Here is a 22,674-nt window from a genome sequence, read left to right as displayed (position 1 = left end):
TCAGGCTTTCAGCTTAATTTGCTCTCTTTTTATATGTAACGTTCCATCACATAGTTTCAACCTTACTTTCAAGGCCTTGATTTTAGTATCTAGAGCTAATTCACACAGGTCCACAAAGCTCATGATGTCTTCTGAAGCACTCCTGTCTACCTGATATGTAAAATTCTCCTTCTGCAGCCTTCATTCTAACAGTCACAAACCATTTATCTTTAAACATTATGATGCCAACCTGTTGTATGGCAATAAGGGATCTGTTAAGACTATCAGCTGATAACAGATGTCAGTATTCAGACAATTTGGTTCAATCCGTGTAATGTCAAAACATGGCTGGACGCATGGTCAATCAAACCTGGCCAATTGCCACCCTTTCAGTCTGCAGGTAGTTCTAGGATAATGCTCATTCTAGCGGTGTGATTTGGCTATAACATCGCTGAAGAATTAGGGAATGGTAATTTCTAGAAAGCTTGCCTCCATTGGCAACATCGAGATTCCAGCAGGGATCGGTACGCGCACTTTGTTCTACAGACACACCAATGTTAGCGCAGAAATCTCCGTGCTGGCCTGTGCCCATGCCATTCAATGTATGTGTGATGTCGGTGCCAGTCTCCATGCTGTTCTGTACATGCCAAAGTCTCTGCACCATTCTGAGCATCAGTAATGTCTGTCGCTGACAGCAGCTTTCTGTCAGAGGTACCGTACGGCTTTGTTACATTTTTTAAACGTAGATTTAATAATCTACTTTTATTTTGTTAATAAATATGATTTCAACCTTCATTCAAGCTGGGCTAAACATGGTGTTAGACCTTTGGGTGATTTTTGAGCAATCATACATGATAATTTTTGCTGGTCTGCCCCTAACCCCACTTTTCCCAGAGACCCCATTATTTCTATGAAGCAAGGTTTTGCTGGAATGCAATTCCGCCATTATAACAAAAACTACCTGTACACTTGATCATCAGTAAAGTGATGGAATGTGTCATCAACAGTGCTGTCAAGCAGCATCTGCTCAGCAATAACCAGCTTAATGACATCCAGTTTGGGTTCCGCCATGGCCACTCAGCTCCTGACCGCATTACAGCTTTGGTTCAAACATAGACAAGAGCCGAATTCCAGAGGTGAGGTGACAGTGATAGTCCTTAACATCAAGGCTGTATCTGATTGAGTGTGCCACTCAGGAGCCCAAGCAAAACTGGAATCATGGGCAGCAGGAAGCAAACTGTCCACTGGTTGGAGTCATACTTGGCACATAGGAAAAAAGTCATAGATGTTGGACCATGACTCAGCTCCATGTCATTCTCTGGAGGACTTCCTCAGGGTAGTTTTCTGGCCAAAATTCAGCTGTTTCATCAATGACCTTCCCTCCATCAAAACGTCAGCATGGGGATGTTTGCTGATGATTCACAACTCCTCAGATACTGATGTTCAAGTGCAATCAGATCTGGACAATATCCAGGCTTGAGATGACAAGTGGAAATAACATTCACACCACATAAATCTATGACCATCACTAATAAGAACCAATCTTACAACCACCTCTTGACATTCAATGGTGTAACCATTACTAAACCACCCAATACTGATATCCTTGGTGTTACCATTGTGTAGAAAGTCAATACAATGCCTAAAAGAGCAGGTCAGAGGCTATGAATACTGCAGTTAGAGCAACTGATGTCCTGATTCCCCAAATCCTGTCTGCCATTTACAAGATACTAGTCAGAAGAATGATGGAATATTCCCCATTTGTCTGGTTTGTGTATCTCCAACAACACTGAAGAAGCTGGACACCATCCAGTTCAAATTGGCACTGCATCCACATTCATTCAGTCATTACACCATTAACCCTCTGTAACAGCAGTGTTTGGTGTCTACAAGATGCACAATAGAAATTCAAAGATCCTTAGCTGCACCTTTCAAACTTACTTCCATCTAGAAGTACAAAGGCAGCAGATACATGGGCATATCACCACCTGTGAGTTCCTTTCCATGCCTTTCTTGCCTTTGGACTATTACCATTATTACCATTCCTTCACTGTGGATGGGTCAAAATCCTGGAATTCCTTCTCCAATGACATTACGGGTGGACCAACAGCACATGGACTGCAACAGCTTAAGAAGGCAGCTCACCATCACCTTCTCAAGGGCAATTAGGGACAGGTAATAAATGCTGGCCCAACCAGCGATGCCCATATTGTATGAGTGAATTAAAAGAAAAATCCTGCTGAAATTCAAGGCAATCTGCCGCACTGTTTAAAACCCAATACATTTTCGCATTAACTTACTGGTCAACATGGCTTCAACTTTCAATCATTTACATAGACCACAACAGCATGAATCCTGCTGGTCACAGGTTTTCAATAACAAATGCATCCCTCGACCAACACCCTCTGCTTCATGCCATTCAAATAATTCTGGATAAAAATTGCCTACTTTCCTCTGATTCCATGAGTTCATTCTGCTATTATTAGTCTCGTATATAAGATCTTTACAAAAGCGTTTATATTGGTATGTTCAACAATTGTTACAAATATATAAATCTAAAAGGAAAATTTAACTGGTATGGACATACTGTTCCAAAGACAAAATGCTGAATCTTTACCAAACATGACTGCAATATAGTTTCTTGAGAATAAGTTTTGCTTTGTCAGCAATCATGCTTTCACAGCAGGATCTCATGCCTAGGACAGTTCAATCTCTGATGAAGACATCTTTCAGTTGGCCAAACTCTCAAGAATAAGCAATATCAATCAGTACAGTCATTCACAGATTAGTAGCCTCCCTTTCTTTGGACAATGAGGTTGAGCAAATATCTTTCACAAAAAAATCATTAGTATAGGATTCAAAATGCATCTTCAAAACATGCAACATCTGTCCTGACTGGCTTTTCAGCTTTACATTAAGATGTAACCTGCAATACAGCTTACAGCACACTTTCTACAACAAATCTCAGAGGTTTACAACTCTTAGATGCTTAGATTTTAAAAAATAGTTCCGTTAGCATTTCACAGCTTTGCTAATGAGAGTGTGGAATAAATTCTAATTCTGTCTCTTCATTTCCACAGTAGAAAGGAATGGAAAATGCACAGCCATATTGACTCACCCAGTAACTCAAAGTTCCAACTGCAGCTTTTTAGTTTCTTTACTGGCTACTTCTTGCAGTGCCTGGCTCTCACACATCTGAAAACACACATTTTCACTGCACCACATGGATACCATGTTTCAAACAATGTGCATTTAATGGCTACCACAGACTGTACACAATTACAGATGTAGGGGTCACAGAATTGTAGTAATCTAGATACAATTGTAGCAATCTAGATACAATTGTAGTAATCTAGGTACAATTGCATTCCCAAGAACTGTAGTTGTTCAAAAATGTAGCTCAAAAGGTAAGCTTAGGATAGGCAATCATGTTAACCTTGTCAACAGTTATACATCCCCATGACTAAATAAAAAATGTTGGAAAAAAAAAGAAACATCATTTAAATGAAAAGATAAAGCAAACCCTGGTACACAATTCAACTTAGAAAAACTCTCAAGATATTCTCAGGATCAATACAATTAATAGCTACAAACATGTTACTTATAAGGTCAGCATTTCTATACAATCAAGTTGCTAATTTTGAGATTAAGTAGGGGACAAAAAACGATATTGGTTCAGCCTGTTATACAGGCCTCCAATTTTTCTGTCCACTAAATGGAAATAAAAATCACCATGAAGTACAACCAATAAATTACTATTGCCAGTTAGCGGGTTTTGAGAAGATCTGTAGCTCAGGTTCAGTTTCTGGGTGTAGGTTTGCTCACTGAGCTGGGAGGTTCATTTTCAGATGTTTTGTCACCATACTTGGTAACATCTTCAGTGAGCCTCTGGACAAAGCACTGCTCATGTTTCCTGCTTTCTATTTATATGCTTAGGTTTCCTTGGGTTGGTGATGTCATTTCCTGTAGTGATGTCATTTCCTGTTCTTTTTCTCAGGAGGTGGTAAATCGGGTCCAAGTCAATGTGCTTGTTGATAGAGTTCTGGTTGGAATGCCATGCTTCTAGGAATTCTCGTGCTTCTCTTTTTGGCTTGTCCGAGGATGGATACTACTGCCAGTTTTACACTCAAAGTCAAAATTAAAAATCTATAACTCATACAAGATATTTTATTAGTATAAATTTATGCAGTACTGCTTCTTTATAGCTCTCCTCTACTACCAGCCACAAACACAAATCGAGTGACAGATAGGAACTGACATCTCATTATGTTGTAAATTGCCCTCATTCTATATTCTATTCTGACAAACAAAAGATTGGTTTATCATGGGACAAAACTTGTAAGATCAGTGTAGATCAGGGATTATCTCACAAATCATGCAGCTTTCAAGTCTCTTTATTACTACAGTTCTAACATATGCAACATACTCATGAATCTTCACACCATGCACTGAAAATGTACATCAACATTCACTCTCACTGCATGGTATGAACTAGAATCACTGATTGATCTGCTTACACACTGTCAGCCCATCTAGTCCACACCGACCCTCTGAAGAGTATCCCACCCAAACCATCCCCCCACTCCATCCCCGTAACCCTGAATTTCCCATGACCAATCCACCTAACCTGCACATCTTCAGCCTGTTGGGAGGAAATTGGATCACATGGAGAAAACCTATGCAGACACTGGGAGAACATGCAAATTCCAAGACTGGAATCAAGCCCGGTCAAGAGTGCAGTGAAGCGGCAGTGCTAAACACTGAGCCACAGTGCTGCATGTGATAGTATGCTGTACAAATCATATTCCAGCTACCACCATCTCTCCTCTTTGCCCTTTCCTTACTTAATAGCATACCCTTTACCCAGTAGCATTACGCATTCCTTCCGCCTCTACAACTTCCCCAACAAGTGTCTTATCCTTTCGATCCCTGGTACTTATGTCACACTATTTTCTTTATACTGGATTTTATTTCTCCCCCTAAATCGGACATACCTTGTAATTAAGAGAAACATGATAGAGGTTTTGCAAAAAAAAACTGGATCAAATCCAAGCTTTACAGAATACATATCTGTAACTTCCCCAAGTGATTTGAAGCATGGAATACAGTATGTACATATTAAAGTAAAACAGACTAATATTGTCTAGAAAAAGCAAGTGAAAATGCTCGCTATCCACTTAACTAATCCTTGTTGCAATTTGGATGCTTGTGTGCAAACATGCTGAATTGTTGCTTTTTGTAAAACTGCAATTAGGTTAATGGTTCAATTATGTTATTTGTGGTATAATCCTTACAGAAATAAAGCAAATCTGATGCAATTACTGCACACTAGAAATACACACCAAATAGTGTGCGGTAAAACAAATGGGTTCTTCAATCTTTCGGCCAAATTTGCAGTTTTATCATACTATAGGGAAATTTAACAGTGAGAAAACAGAATGCTCTAGAGGGTATTTTTTCAAATGAACCATTCCAGCATCGGAAAAATCTCACCTGATTTGATAAACTAATTGATTTGTATTGATAGTCTTAGACTGGTGGAACAGGAAAATTTATGGCACTAAATCAAACAGAAAAATTCCAGTTCTCAACTCAGAATGGAAGGTGGGAGGGGTGGTGGGGAGCATGGGGAAAAGAAGCAAGGTAATCAAGGATAGCGGAAGACAACATCTCCTTAATTCTGATGCACGTTTCTGTACAATTTTGGGTTTTGTTAAAAATTATTAAGAAATACAAAAAACGTTAATTCAGATTAAGGAGGCACAAACATTGAGGTAATAACCTATACATTTTCTATTTTTACTTTTAAAAATCCAGTAGATTGAGGAAAGTTTCATTTTAAAAAGGTTGAGTTTCCATTTCTCTGCAGTCTGGATTATTACCCTTCCAAGAAATGACCACTTTTGCACACAGAAAAGTTGATATTTTATCAGTGTCTGCTTGGTTTATTGGCAGCAACTGGTTCAGAGTTAGGAGACATTAGGTTCAAACTCCACTCTCGGACTGGAGTATGTGGTCTACAGTTGATGTACAAAGCTCTATGTACTGAGGGAGTGCTGAATTTTGCTTTAAGATGCAAAATTAAATAGAGCTCACACTTGCCCACTCACTCGTACTCAAAAAGCTCCATGGTACTATTTTTTTAAAAAAGCAAAGAAGCTCGTTCCCAGCATAGTTGCCACTATTTTTTTCCTTAACCAACAAAACATAGAACATACAGTGCAGTACAAACTCTTTGGCCCTCGATGTTGCACCGATCCAAGCCCACCTAACCTACACTAGCCTACTATCCTCCATATGCCTATCCAATGCCTGTTTAAATGCCCATAAAGAAGGAGAGTCCACCACTGCTACTGGCAGGGCATTCCATGAACTCACGAATCGCTGAGTAAAGAATCTACCCCTAACATCTGTCCTATACCTACCTCCCCTTAATTTAAAGCTATGCCCCCTCATAATAGCTGACTCCATCCATGGAAAAAGGTTCTCATTGTCAACTCTATCTAAACCCCTAATCATCTTGTACACCTCTATCAAGTCACCCCTAAACCTTCTTTTCTCCAATGAAAACAGCCCAAGTGCCTCAGCGTTTCCTCATACGATCTTCCTACCATACCAGGCAACATCCTGGTAAACCTCCTCTGCACCCGTTCCAGTGCCTCCACATCCTTCCTATAGTATGGCGACCAAAACTGCACACAATACTCCAGATGTGGCCACACCAGAGTCTTATACAACTGCAACATGACCTCAGGACTCCGGAACTCAATTCCTCTACCAATAAGAGCCAGTACGCCATATGCCTTCATCACAGCACTATTTATCTGGGTGGCAACTTTCAGAGATCTGTGTACATGGACACCAAGATCCCTCTGCTCATCCACACTACCAAGTATCCAACCATTAGCCCAGTGCTCCATCTTCTTGTTACTCTTTCCAAAGTGAATCACTTCACATTTAGCTACATTGAACTCCATTTGCCACCTTTCTGCCCAGCTCTGCAGCTTATCTATATCCCGCTGTGACCTGCCACATCCTTCCTCACTGTCAACAACTCCACCGACTTTCGTATCGTCCGCAAACTTGCTCACCCAACCTTCTAGCCCCTCCTCCAGATCTTTTATAAAAATGACAAACAGCAATGGTCCCAAAACAAATCCTTGCGGAACACCGCTACTAACTGCAAAAGACAGAGGCAGGTCAGGTATCTTATTGATATTTGTGAAATCTGACTGGGCTTGGTTTGCATCTATATTTTGTGCAAACTTTAATAACACTTCAAAAAGTAATTCTTTGTCTGTAAAATGTTTTCAAATCCCAAGATGTCAGACACTACACAAATGCAAGTTTGTTCTTTCGAAAGCAACATCTTTCACTTCATTTTCATAATCACAGCAAGTTCAGTTAACTAATGACCTTCATTGGTGAAAAGCTGCAAGACAACTAAAATAGAATCAGTTACTTTTTTTGATCAAAGTTATTTAAAACTTTACATACCAGTGCAGTCCACCAGCCAGCCAAAGAATGCGTACAATGTTACGAAGTAATGCAGATGCATGCTTACAATCTGAAGTTGGCAATGGAAATAAAAAAAATCTAGACATGAATATTTGGCAGTCAGACAATTTCTAACCAACCTCCAATAAATTGCCTCGGGTAGTGAAAAGAACACATAATTACACAAGCCCTTTTAGCATAGTATCAAATGGAATGACATTATGAATACACTGAAAAGAATGTCATTATAAATAACCATAAATTGAAGGCCCCACACATATCTCTGTTTCCTTTTTGACTTACTGATAAGTTGATTTCCATTCTTTTGGGGCATTTTTATTCCTCAAGGGATGAGGTCAGAGACTGGGCCACATCCCGTCTATACTGCATCTCTCTCGCTTAGTAAGAGCTGCAAGCAGCGATGGTCTCAAGAGGAAACCAACCACATTTTTAAACGCATAAATGTATCATGCTCCATTTCTCATTTCAACATTTACAATCATTTAAAGCCGTATACAGTATGTCAGCATCAGTTCTTTCCCCATCCCCTAGAATGTCAACACTCATTATGAAATGAAGACATCTAACATATATTCACATTGCACATCCTATTCCATAGTAGTTAACTAGCTATTAACATATGTTAAAATGAATAAACAGGAATATAAACCTGAAGCAGGAAGCTATATATGGTAAACTATGAAGTATGATTAAGATTGAATAAGCACAAGGTTACACCACTTCTCGGATTACTTGGATCTCTACAATTTTTAACATATGAGCACTTTCCACAGCAATGTTTTTTTTTGCTTTTCTTTTTCTTGCCAATTGCTTATAATGGAACCAGGTTTCTTCCTGACATAAATTCAGCGTTTTTGATGCACTTGAAAATTTTTTACTTTGGTTTATAAGTTTGTACATTGCATGAGTAAAGTTTTGATTATTGAATTACCAAACAAAACAAGATTTTATGACAAAAATAGATAAAATATGTCTACTTTCTTTCTCTTAAAAATAGAAAACCTGCCAGTGCCTTAACTTCTGCTGAGCATTTGAGCAAATTAATGACAATGCAACCCAGTATGTGGTTAAGCCAAGAGCTGCAAAGGTTTTCCTTGTAATGCTGCAAGACAGCATAGAATAATGATAAACAACATCAATAACAAAGCTCTTTTCAATATATAACTTCCACTAATCTTGGGGAGGAAGGAAACAAGGTCGCATTAATGCAGAAATGATCCTTAAAAGAAATATACAGCATCAACACAGCTTCATCTCAGTATCCAGAAATGAGAATTATAATCAAGAGTCAACATTAAAGGATCACTTATATACAAGTTTTATTTCACACCAAAAACAATGTTAGAATAATACAACCTAATCTGAAGTCAGGTTTGACTCAATGCCAAAGAAGAAATCTCATTCCACCCACTTTGCACTGGTAATTCAGTTTGGGCCTTAATGCCTGATCTATACTGCACAAGTTCACCTTTTGGATGTAGCTAAAACAGCTTTATATCAATGATCTGCTTGCTAGTATAAATACATCCAAGTGAAAATATTCTTGTATAAAACAATCCAATTATCACATGCAGTTATTTCTAAATGGTTCAAATGAAACCTTATAGGAATTAACAAAAAAGAACATTCATTTCCAAATGTACAAGAGAACATGTTCATGGTCCTGGTCTAGCAGCTAGAGATTGTTAAAAATCAAAAGAATGCTGGCAAGTGTGAAATTTAACTAGTTTGATCTTTTGTGGCTTAATAATTAGTGGGTTATAAAACGTTGGTGAAGCGACAGATGGAATTGCGTATAAGGTTCTGGTCGCCAGACTATCAGAAGGATATAATTGCCCTGGAGAGGGTGCAGAGGTGAATCACTAGAATGTTGTATGGGATGGAAAGTCTCGGTTATGAGGAGAGGCTGGGTTTGTTTTCATTGGAGCAGAGGAGCTGAGGAGAAATCTAATTGAGTTACACAAAATTACAAGTGGCATAAACAAGATAGATTGCGAGAATCTTTTCCCCTTAGCAAACATGTCGAGGGCCAGAGGACATAAATTTAAGGTGAGAACTAAGTGGCTTAGGGGAGATCTATGATTTTTCTTCCACACAGAGGGTGGTAGAAATATAGATGCACTGCCTCAGAAGGGGTTGGAAGCAGATCCTCTTGCAGTATTTCAGAGCATTTGGATGTGCAGTTAAAATGCTCAGTGCATAGTAAGCATTGCAGTAAGAGAAAATAAATGGGATTACAGTTGTTTGGTGTTTGATGATTGGCATGGACATGGTGGGCTCAAAGAGCCTTTTTCTATGCTGTATGACTCTTATTCCAGAAAACTCATTGGAAGCCGCTGTCTATACAAGAGAGACTAACTGGTTTAATGATGTCATACGGGAAGAGAGTTTTCTGCTGGTTTTCCAGTCTAGTCCAATTGCTTGACCATTGCTCTCTCTGAAATGCCTCAGAGCAATTAGGGCAATTAGGAATGTAAATAAATGTACCTTCGCCAGTATGACAAATCCAAAGAATAAATAATGAAAAGCTATCCATGGTGTAAAATCTGATTGAATGTATTAAGCATAGAACACGAGACTGGCGTATAGCTTTCAAAGCTCAAACATTAATACTTGAAATTCTTGAACAACTATAAACACTGCCTGTGCTGTAACAGCGCACGATTACTTCACTGATCCTTATTCAAAAGTTCAAAGTTTAACAAGACCAAGTCTTTTAGTTCTTAATTAACACTGCTGGTCGGTCTGAGTAAATATAATGTTTCCCTGGGTCTTTCCCACCATATATCACCCAGGTGCTGAAATACAATTAAAGCAATATAATGTCAGCTACAGATTTACTCTAAATCCCACATTCCAACAACAAACATTTAAGAAAATACATTGGTACTTTGGTCATCCAGTTCTCTTTTCCTTCTTCCACCTTTACTTTCATAACTTTAGAGTTACTAACTTCCTACAATTTCACTTGATGCATTCAAAATATTTTGCTTTACATTATCCAAAAATATCTTGAATGCTTTTGTTACTCATTGTCATCATTCTCTGGAAATCTCATCAGTCACACAGAAGGTGAAACAAGACTTCCAAAAACTATGTTCTGGATACAGATAAACAGGATACAATTGGGGGCTCTTGTGCTGAAGTGATAGTATCCCTACATCTGGGAATGGTGGTTCAGGTTCAAACTCACAAACCATACAGGTATGCTATAATATGTCCAAAACATTTGTTTTTAAAAACAAACTGATGCAAAAGCCAATTATTCATTGAATTAAAACCAATAATCTGCAGATTTTTATTGTCTAAATGTGGGAGGGTAGTAGTTTAGATCTGTTGGCTGGAGGGTTAGTTTGCAAAGCAGAACAACAACAGCATCAGATAAATCCAACAGTGGCTGAAATTAGCATCAAGGACTATCCTTCTTAATATATCCCCTCACAGGTGTGGTGACTCTCAGGTTGAACCACTATTGGTCATTTCTCTCTAACAAGTGAGCAGTCCTATGGTCTGGTAGCAACTTTACCTTTAACTATCTGAACCAGGCAGAAGTATCTGCCAGCTGAAACACCAGGTCATTGATAAATTTTGTAAATAACAACACATTTGAAAATGCACCATTCTTTGTCAACTCTCTGTTAGTTCAGAATCCAAGTTTATGTCTGACAGAAAATACATTCCAGTGAAAGTGAGGACTGCAGATGCTGGAGATCAGAGTCAAGATTAGAGTGGTGCTGGAAAAGCACAGCAGGTCAGGCAGCATCTGAGGAGCACGAAAATCATCATTTTGGGCAGGAGCCCTTCATCAGTAAATACATTCCACCTATCAATGGCACTGAGAGTCAACAGTAACTGCATCTAGCAGTTAGATAAATTTTCTTTTTATTATTTGGCCTTCATTATCATTGTTCCGGACACTGAGCCAAGTAAAGGCAAATGTTTGAGTGCAAGGACACAAGGGCCACTTAGAAGGAATCTGTGCCATGTAAACAGTGAAATATACAGCATGAATCTAAAAAGGTAACAATAACAACATTATGAATCTTTCCAATATGCTAAACGTATAAAAATAAAGCTGATACAGTATCGCATCCATCCACTCACATTGTTAAGTGTTCAATGAACAGCATCTCAGCAAAGTAGATTCAGAAAAATATTGCAATTACACAGCTGAAAACATGAATCAGTCAGATTTCAAGAAATATTGATAGGCGAATTTGTAATCACGTCTAAACGAAATCTAGCAATCTGACTTCAATTCATTCATGTTGATTCAAGTTAGATAACCAATCTTTTGAAAGTTTTATTTTTAATTAAACATTTGAAGGTCTTGCCAAAAAATGATTGCAGTTAAAGCAATGTGATTATTAAAAGCATTTTGTTTTGTTAGCTTCTATCTTGAATTCCATAAATACATCTTTCACAATTTGAACAACCTCTACCTGTAACTAAGTAAAACATGCAGGCATTTCTCAATTAGAATCAAACCACATAACAAACAATAGTGGTCATTCAGGAATATGACCCAAAATGTATCTGAAGAGATAGCTATAAAATGAAAAACTGGAAAAACTGTGGATGCTGGAATTCAGGAATAAAAACAGAAATTGCTGGAAAATCTCAGCAGAGTGAACATTTTGTGTCCAGCGACTGTTCTTCGGAATATTTATGACTTTAAAAGCTAGGGATAACTATAGCATCATAAAAAGGAGTTTAAAAGAACAGGGAGATAATAATTGAAGGATTTGTCACAGATGACAAAATGAAGTGAAGGTGGGAACAAGTGCAGAATGTAGGCTCAGTTGTGGGGTTAAAAGGAAGTTGTAGCATTTACAATCTTAAGTAGTGCAGCAAGGTCAATGGGTCAAAATATCTACCAGTGACCCTACTTCTTTACATTCTTACAGCAGAAAGGGAGGTGGAATTGATGGGAATAGTGAGGACTGCAGATACTGGAGAGTCAGAGTCGATAAAGTATGGCACTGAAAAAGCATCCAAGGAGCAGGAGAGTCGATGGTTTGGGCATAAGGCCATTCATCAGGACCATAAAAGGTCCTTCAGGAACTGATGGGGGATTATTTTGGAACAACTATAATGGAGCATAGGCAGCAAGGATTAGAATAGAAGGCAAACAGAATGTTGAGAGGAGTAGAGTTCCAACTAGAAAGCTTTGGATTAACTGGATTAATGCAAGGTGGAGCTCAGGAGGCCAGTGTGAAGAACATTTGAAAAAAAAGTCAAGAACTGACAAAAAGCATGGGTTAGAATATCAATGGGAATGAGGTGAGGTAGGCCTAGAGGCATGTAATGCTTGCAGTCTGGTAATCAACACAATGTGAAGTTTGAAGCTTAGGTCAGGATTAGACCTGAACAAGTTGTTCAATTTGTACCGTATTCCCTACATTCAGCATTCAATACTTCTAACAGTGATACAGTGCAGTTGTTCACCAATGCGTCTTCAAAAAGACCAAAACAAAACCCCATAATTTCTACTATCTAGAAAGGATAAGGAAAGCAGGTTCAGGAAAACACCACAACTGGCATGTTCCTCTCCAGGTGATATGCCAACCTAATTTGCGACCATGTTGCAGTTCCTTCATTATTGTGAAGTCAAAATTCTTGAACTCAGTACCTAATAGCACTGTGGGAACACCTTCAGCACACAAACCACAACTGTTTAAGGCAGTGACTCACCACTGGTGTCAAGAGCAATTAGAGATGGACAATAAATGCTAGCCTTGATGACAATTTTCACACATGATGAATAAATGAAGAAAGAAAAGCCAGGATGGCAGCTAGAGATAGTTTCTGCTGGCAGGCAGAAAGGATATTGTTGACATTACCAATGATCACGTGCAAGAAATTCTGATGTTTCTCCAATTTGATGAGTCTAGTCATCGTGGAATCGGGTACAACAGTGGTTAGATGAAACTAACTTTCATTCAACAAACTAACAACAGCCTCCTTCCTAACTCTCAGCTTGTGTTCGGTCAGGACCATTCAGTTCCTGACAACATTACAGCCTTGCATGAAATCAAAACCTCTCCACCATCTACAAGGTGCAAATCAGGGGTGGGATGGAACAATTCCCTCTTGGATACTTGACATAAGTGATCAGGGTAATTGTTTACAGAAAATTGTGTAATTTTATGGATAACAGAAGACTAGCCATTTGCGTCTACAGATATAATCATGATAAAGGAGCTGAACTTTGAGATGTACTTTACAGATGTTAACCTCCTGGAAAACAGGCATAAAAGGAGTATTAATGAGATAGTAGCTCATGTCACCCACCATCCTAATTTAAGAACCATCGCTTAATCTTTATTCCTTGACTCATCTTTTTTAAACTGTAGTTTAGCCTCAACTCATTGGGACTGAAGCAAGAGTGCAGTAAAAGCTATTAGTTCAAATCACAACATTACACCTTATCTTTTGGATCAGACTTTAAAATAAGACCCTGTCTGTTTCTTCCAGAGGACATAACATATCCATGCCATGACTCACAAATCAGCCAGGGTGCAGGCTGAGTTTTCTCTCTCAACTGACACCAGTGAAAATCATGAATAATTTGCCTTTTGTCTCATTGTTGTTTTGGGGTCATACTGTATATACACTAGCTGCTTTTTCCTACTTTCAAGCATCAATATTTTAAAGTTTGCCTGAATCCTGCAACAGCCCCAAAATATAAAAGACAATATAACAATCCAAGTTTTTCTTTAGGGTTGGTTCAACTCTGCATTCTAAGCCTTGTCCCTTCACCTAGACTTCTCAATGTTTTTTTTTAACCCACAGAGCGATGATCTTGCATCTGCTTCATTTAAAGAAAACTATTGCTTTAACTGTTATTATATTTGCTGCAATATCACAAAAAAGATTGCACAGACTGGTTTACCTGAGGACAAGAATGATTAGTAATTTCTTTTAATGAAAATGAAGGAGAGGCTGAGAAAGTTAGCAATGAAATAAAGTGAATATGACTGGGCAGATGAAGGATTAACAGATGGAGTTAAAAGTCAGGAAAGATGCATAAACAGTGGGCACACAATGAAGTCAAGACTGCATGGAATAAAGGGAGCTAAGGAGTGGGTTTAAATCACAGTTACTGAGAAGTCACAGCACAGACAGTGTAAAAAAGATGACAAGATGTTCCCTTAGGAAAATCACATGGGAGAAGGAGAAAAGAGGAGCCAAGATGTCACTTGGCAACGAGAGTTGTGCAACCAACTAGATGGAACTGATAATGCAAGAAACAAGTTTCTGCTAGTGCTATGATTTGACTCAACCTCACAGATCCTTGCCCATAAGTGAGCTCATGGAGACAGCAGGAGAACATGCCAGGAACACCACCAGGTATATTTTAAAAATGAGGTGTCAACCTGGTAAAGCTACAACACAGGACTACTGCATGTTAAACAGTAGGATTGCAATTGACAGCGCTAAGCTCTCACACAATCAATGGATCATTTCTGTAGTTTTGCTATATCCAGTCATGAATGGGTGCCGGATTATTAACTTCCTTATCAAATGATGGGACATCCCAGCATATCAATGCAAAAGAAAAGGTTGAAGTATTTGCACACATGTACAATGTGTACCTCCTATAAGAGGCACTGCAGTAACTCGCCAAGATAGCATCTCCCAAAAGGGTAAAAACAATGACTGCAGATGCTGGAAACCAGATTTTGGATCAGTGGTGCTGGAAGAGCACAGCAGTTCAGGCAGCATCCAATGAGCATCTCCCAAACCCTACCATCTTGGAGGACAAAGGCAGCATAAGCATACAAATGCCATCATCTGAAAGTTCCTCTCCAAGCCATCCATCATCCTGATTTAGAAATAGAGCACTGCATTGTTACAGTTGCTGGGTCAAAATCCAGGATCTCTCAACCTATCATCAATATGAGTGTGTCTTTGCACTCCCACAAATGAACTGCAGCAGCTCAGCCAATTCTCAACACCCATATGGGAGATGAACATGAAATGTTGTACAGCCAGCAATGCCGACATCCCATGATTGAATTTAAAAAAATCATAACCTCAAGTGATATAAAGCACTTAGGCTTTTTATCTTCTGTAAGGTTTATCAATCATTATGAAATTTGATTCATGAAGTCCAAGCAACTTAAGAGAATACATCAGCACAAGAACTCCTTAACATCATTTGCAGGTATTGGTAAAGGACAAAAAACAGATGGTAGAGTGAGACAAAAAGAAAACAGCATCATTGTAAAATTAGCTACATTCATCATCTACCTCAATCATGTAAAAGCACAGTGAACAGATCCATTTTACTATCACATTAGAAACAAGGGATGTTTTCAGAACCTGGGGCTTATTCAATCTATATAATCTCAGTCCTGCTATTTGGGCGAAACGAACAATAATAACTTGAATTTATATCACGTCTTCCCATAATAAGCTGTACCAAGGGGCTTCATGGGGCCTTAGAACTCAAAGTATAAAATTTAGTCACAAAAGGAGACACTGGAGAAGATGGTAAAAAGCACGGTCAACAAGGTAGGTTTTAAGAAGCATTTTAAAAGAAGGGAATAAACATAGAAAGGCAGTAGATCCTGGAGAAGGTGTTGCAGAATGTTTGACTCTGTAACTGAGGACATGGACATCAAGAATGTGGCAATAAAGAACAGGGTCACTCAAGTGTCTAATATCCAATAGAGCACAGATATCTTGAAGGATTTTACTACTTGAGAAGAGTACAAAGCTAGAGGGGCAGAGTCATGGAGGTATTTGAAACCAAAAGCATTGCTTAAGCAGGAGCCAACGTAGTTCAACAAGCACAGCAATGTGAATGAACAGGATTTATTAAGAGCTTTGGATTATCTCAGGTATACAGAGGATAGCATGTGGAAAAATGGCCAGAAATACGTCAGTCTATAGGGAACAAATAATAAAAATAAAACAAAAAGAAAACTGCAAGAGAATATTGTGTAAATTTACAATTTCAATCATATGCTGATGAAATATCACTATTCAGGGTAACTGATTGCTTGAAGATTGTCAACTACACAGACTATGTGCCAAAGCTTTTCTCACATCCTGCACTACAGACTTTTCTCAGTCTGCCAAAATATTAATTGATTCAAAAGCAGATACTCTACAAGTGCTAGTGTAAAAGGTAAAAGCAATTTGCTTTGATATCTGAAGTTAAAAAAGCAAAGATTTTGAATCAAATTACATATCTGACAGGTAATTTCCAACAATGTTACAAGTCATATTTGTAACAATCAGACAATTGACCGAAACTTACTTTTATAAATAATAAAAAATTCCTAAATAACATTTACATCGAAATGAGGCAATGCATTTCCCAGGCTTTTTATTAAGCTATCATAACATATTATAAGATTCCAACCATTCTCTTGAGGCAAGCACTTGTTCAATGATTATGAAAAACGGTCCCACTTATCAGCCAAAAAGCACAACAGAATATTTCTTCCCCATTTGTGAGATTTCATCAAATTAAAAAAACAAACACAAAATAACAAATAACCAAAGCAGAATTTTAAATTACAGTGTTCATAGCATCTTGAGGAGAAGTCTTATAAATCAAGTAAATAAATACACACACATTATTGTCACTTGGTCTCATTAGTTGGGAAACTAGTTTTTTTGTTTGTGAAGGGCAATCTCCACAATTGTCCAAAAATAATTATTTCCTGCAGTCTCTGTTCTTATGTCTCATAATAATTCAACCAAATACACGATAATGCAACAGAATTATTTTCATTTTAAATAGTTAAATACATGGTAAATATTTAGACATGATAAAGTAATTTAGTGAGATAAAACAAGCCATTTATATCTTTGCTTTCACAGATGATGTTCTGAATCCTAAGTAACAAGTTAAATTTGTTAGAGCTCACAAACTGTCCAAAATTAAGATTTTGCTTTTTTATTATAAAAATGAAAAACTTAAACTACAGAAGAGATTAGCAGTTATCGACTATAAAACTAGGTTTATTCATACTTGCATGAAACATACTGATTGATTTCAAACCATTGAATTTGACAGAATATATCCTAACGATTGTAACCATCAACAAAACCAGTTGAAGGTAAAAATGTACAATTTAGAAATAAAAATTGTGTTTTTCTCACCTTTTAAAATATAATTTTCTTCTGTTTTAAACAAGTTTTGAATATAGTCATATTCGGTCCAACAAGAAACAAGTAGCCAGTTAAAGTCCACAATCACTTTATTTACTTGGCGTCTCTACTTAATGAGTAACAACTATTAATAACTGTAAGACATTCTTAGATTTTTGAAGAAGTCATCAGAATCTGTACCAATGCCTTAATGCAACATATTTTAAGCAGGGTACAACTAGACTAACCTATAAGGACCACAGAACCTAATGTGTGTAAGTTAGCAAAACTGCTTGTGTTATTTTTTAAAAAAACTGTGTCCCCCACTATTTAATTTTAAAATATTATAAGCCAAAATAGGTCCAAAGAAAAAAGATTCTGCAATATCATACTGCACAACTATGTGAAATCAACGTTTAAAACTAAAATATAGCACATGATACAAACTAATAAATAAACATTTCTTTTTAAAATTGTTAAACATTATAGAATATCTTCACATGTATTGCTTCATGAAAGCACAGAAGTAATTACCTTAAGATCCAATATAGTACTTTGCTTTTTATATCAGCCAAATATGTGACACATAACAAAATGATGATAAATCCATTGTCTAAGCTATTTGTAACAAACAAACTATTTTTGCACTATTTCTTTTTCTATGAAGCCAATTAATCAATTTCTAAGTTTAACAGAGATCAGTAGAGGGGAGTAAGGTGTTTGTTTTCCCCTCTCCTGTTATTTCCTAGTGCTCCAAATAACAGTTTGAGGATTAGACACCATTAGAGATGTGACATATGCCACTCACAAGACCAAAGAAACAACAGGACAAGTGAAAGTCATAAATTATTTGGGACCACGGAGCTAACAATGGGCTCAGAGTATGTCCAAATAGGCTAAACAAACATGTCCACAGGGAATCATTGGTGGCAATGCCAGAATTGTCCATTTTATCAGCCCAAGTTTCTAAACTGGACAGGTACTGGAGGAGAGGGGGATGGTAGGCTTGGGAAAAGGACTAGTTTCAGGAAGTCTATTTTTATTTAAAGTCCATGATTGTAACCTATTAATTTAAGAAGTTAGAAAGAATCTGACAGTCAACATATCTGAACGCAAAAAGGTTTGAGCAGATTTCGGAGTAAATCTGAGGCTTCACAGGCAAGTATACCGCTGTTTCTCGCCACCGTTAACTGTTTTATCACTATCCAAGTCAAAACTTTCGTCTGCAACAACAGAGCGAGCAACCAGTAACTATTATGTAGACCGCCTTGAAGTACTTACATCACTTTTTCTGAATTTGGCTTTTAAGCTTTTCATTTTCACCCAATGTTCCTGCTGTGTGCCAAACTTCAACAGAATCTAGAAAAATACACAGCATAATATTACTCTCTTGCAACCTTGAGCGAAAAAAGAAAACGTGTTTCAAACTACGCGAAATTTAGGACGGTCCTCCTATTGTTGCCTTTGACCCATGAACATTTTCCTTTGCGCTGATGCCAAATAATAACTCGCCGGCTGCCTGTACTTTACCGATGTTCGGCGCACACTGACTCGTTTATGCACTAAGTGAGATCAGAAGTCGCCAAAAACTTTACGTTACGTTAATTGCAGTCAGGCAATCAGAAATATCTGAAAAGGGTTGAAGTTTAAGAAGCACACAGATGAATTGATAAAGGTAGTTCCTTGGAAGAATCGCAGCCAAATGAACTTAGTCTCTCAACCGCCTGTTCGAAGCCGTTGAATCATATTGTCCAACCTCACCTTAAGTGGTTACAACTTTCATTTAGAAACTTTTAACGGCTCGATCGTGTCTGAGGCAGTTTCTGGGAAGATGTGCCCGAATTGAATCGATCACTGCCTCGCTGCTCCCTGGCAGCGCTGCTTTTCTTTCCACACGGGCATTCCTTCCCCCATTCATTCGTTATTCAACCAATTTCCACTACCCCCACCGTCCTCACACACAATACTTACCTCTCCTCCTCCTCCTCTTCAGATGTCCAGCCCCTCACTCACCCACACACCGCTGGAGAGTGACAGTCCCCAAGGGAGAAAATGAATTGAATTGAATGGGACTGAATGCGGGAGAAACTTTCACTGTTACAAACAATAACCCCATTCATTCGCTCATCTGCTCTATTCACAGATCGAGTGGAGGCGATGGTGGGGGAAATCGCATCAAAATTATTGCATTAATTTTTTTTTAAAAATGACAGAAAGTTTGGGTGGTGTCCTTATCTGCAGTCCGACGAGAAAAGTAAACTCACCCCATGGCAGCGTGCGGGTTTGCAGGATAGCGGGGCTGCCTGGCTCAGTGTTAAAGTTGCAGACGGGGCTGGAGTTCAGCGGAGCTGGGGCTGCCGCGCGGCCGAAAGCACAGCCACTGCGCGTGCCATTGTTCCCCGTCCCTCCTCCCAACGCGTGTCCGCGTCACCCACCAGCCAACGTGCACGCAACACGGGTGTGAAGAAGGGCGCGCGCCGGGGACGCGCACGCTCTGGCGCAATTGGGGCGCCCCTGCCAGGGACGCGCGCGCGCGCGCACACACGCACATAAAGGGCCCGCCCGCTCATCAGCGGCGGACCGCTGTTGGTGGTTTAACGTGAGAGCGATCGTGCCTGAGGCAAGGAGGTAAACCTCAGCTTGGGTGGGAATGGAACCCGTGCTGCTCGTTTTTACCATAAACCAGCAGTCCAGTCAACTGAGCTAACACCAATCTACTTCATGATATTATTACAGGCATTCCACAAAGTATCTCAGAAAATGCTCAGTAATAAAATGGTACGTTGTATTTCAGACCATATATTGGCTTGGATAGAGGATCGGCCAATGACATCAAACAGTGCATGGGGGTAAGGGGTTCTTTTTCAGATTGGTGACCTGTAACTGGTTGGGTTCCACAGAGACCAGTGCTGGGAGCACAACTGTTTACATTATATATTAATGTCTCAGAGGAAGGAAGTGAGTGAACAGTGTCCAGATTTGAAAACAGCATAAATATTTGTGGAAAGGCAGATTATGAGGACACAGATAGCTTACAGAGAGAGATTGATAGATGAGGTAAGTGGGCAAACGTTAGCAAATTGAGCATAATGTGAGAATTTTGGAATGGAGAACAAAAGAACAAAATATAGAACAAACTCAATTATCTGAATGAGACAGGCGGGAAATGTTTTGATTGGATAACTGAATGTTCAGATAATGAATAACGTTTTTATGGAACCTTGAGGTCTTGTTTGGATGATCCAAAATTTGGATAATTGACGTTCGGATAACCAAAGTTGTTCTGTATTGTTTGAATGGAAACATTCTGCAAAAAGGTACGACACAAAGGGAAATGGGGTACTTGTGCATGAAAGACAGGAAGTTAGCACACAGATACAGCAGATAATTGGGAAGGCTTATGGAATATTGGTTCTTATTTCAAGGGGGATGGAATATAATAATAGGGAAGTCTTACTGCAACTGTACAAGGTGTCAGTGAGATCACTTCTGGAGTGCTGTGAGTAGGTTAAACCTTTTATTGAAAGAAAGATATAATTTAGTTGGAGGCTGTTAAAAGAAGGTTCTCTAGGATGATGCCTGGGTATGGAGGGATTGTCTTATGAGCAAAGGCTAACAGCTTAGATGCTCTGCTCTTTAGAAGGATGAGAGATGATCTCATTAAAACATTATAAGATTTTTACGGGGCTTGACAAGATAAATGCTAGGAGATGTTTACCCCTCATGACAAAGTCTGGGACTGGGGGCATAATCACAGAATAAAGGGGTGCCAATTTTTAAGGAGAAATTTCATTTCTCAGAGCTATAGAGTTATACAGGGAGAAAGTGAGGACTGCAGATGCTGGAGATCAGAGCTGAAAATGTGTTGCTGGAAAAGCACAGCAAGTCAGGCAGCATCCAAGGAGCAGGAGAATCAATGTTTCAGGCATGAGCCCTTCTTCAGGAGTATGCACCATGGAAACAGATCCCTCAGTCCAACTAATCCATGCTGACCACTGATCCTAAAATGATCTAGTCCCATTTACCAGCATTTGGCCCATGTCCCCTAAACCGTTCCTATTCATGTACCATTCCCAATGTCTTTTAAATGTCATAATTGTACCTGCCTCCACCACTTTCTCTGGCAGCTTGTTCCACACATGCTGCCCTCTTTCCCCTCTCATCTTAAGCCTATGCCCAAAGGTTCTGTGCTCTCCTAATCTGAATAAAAGACCTTGGCTGTTCACACTATCTATGTGTCATGGTTTTATAAATGTTCTTAAGGTCATCCCTCAGCCTCTGGCACTTCAGGGAAAAAAGCCCCAGCCTATTCAGCTTCTCCCTATAGCTCAAACTCTCCAACCCCAGCAATATTCTTGTAATTTGTTTTCTGAAACCTTTCAAGTTTAACAACTTCTTTCCTTTAGCAGATAAATCAGAATTGAGTGGTGATTCTTTGGAACTCTATCACAGCTGTGGGACCAGAGGACTTGAATATATTTAAGGCTGACACAGATAGATTCTTCATCATACATGAATTAAGGTTATTGAACAAAAGTCAGGAAAGTGGATGTGAGGAATGTCGGATCAACCATGATCCTATTGAATGGTAGGGCAGGCTTGAGGGGCTGAACATCCTGCTTCTCTTCCTATTTCTTATGGAGAATCCAGAAGTACTTTTCTCACCTTCAATATAAATGTAAAAAAAATGGTTTGTAAATGGGTAGAAGAACAGAGGAGAGCTGAAAGTGGACATATAAAGATGTTTTGTTGGGAGCAGAGCACATTGATAAACTGTTGATCTGCAATTCCACTTGTGTACCATGCAATCTTCTGGACTCAGAAGAGTTCAATGATTTTAGAGCCTGAGTACTTTTTCCCATTCCCCAGGCACCAGACCTTGTCATCACATGGGCTGCTACTAAAAACAATCCATTGTCAGCCACTAATGATTCCCATTAGGAGCTATTCATTCTCCCAGGCTGACCTTTACCCATTCCTTTGATCGCCCAGCTGTTTTTACTCTCCCTATTGGCTCCATGTTTACCTATTGTTTACTAAGCCCACCCACCCCACTTACCTTTTCTC

General features: G+C 38.9%; 1 protein-coding gene across 9 annotated transcripts in view; it reads right to left on the bottom strand.

Moving 5' to 3' along the window:
- Nucleotides 1-20,030, bottom strand: part of rai14 (retinoic acid induced 14) — a 285,215-nt gene extending 265,185 nt beyond the window's left edge. For 3 of the 9 annotated variants that reach the window (XM_060854012.1, XM_060854509.1, XM_060854434.1), the window contains exons 1-2: nucleotides 19,872-20,030; nucleotides 18,889-18,966 (exon numbers count right to left, since the gene is read on the bottom strand). In XM_060854012.1, the coding sequence (XP_060709995.1) occupies nucleotides 18,889-18,924 (36 nt within the window). In that variant the 5' untranslated portion in view covers nucleotides 18,925-18,966; nucleotides 19,872-20,030. The other 6 variants (XM_060854102.1, XM_060854177.1, XM_060854268.1 and 3 more) reach the window with 6 other exon arrangements.
- Between the last annotated feature and the right edge of the window lie 2,644 nt (nucleotides 20,031-22,674).

This window comes from Hemiscyllium ocellatum, chromosome 1 (assembly GCF_020745735.1).
Source record: "Hemiscyllium ocellatum isolate sHemOce1 chromosome 1, sHemOce1.pat.X.cur, whole genome shotgun sequence".
Taxonomy (NCBI): domain Eukaryota; kingdom Metazoa; phylum Chordata; class Chondrichthyes; order Orectolobiformes; family Hemiscylliidae; genus Hemiscyllium; species Hemiscyllium ocellatum.
The sequence above is the reverse complement of the archived record's forward strand: the minus strand, read 5'-3'. Positions and strand labels throughout refer to the sequence as shown.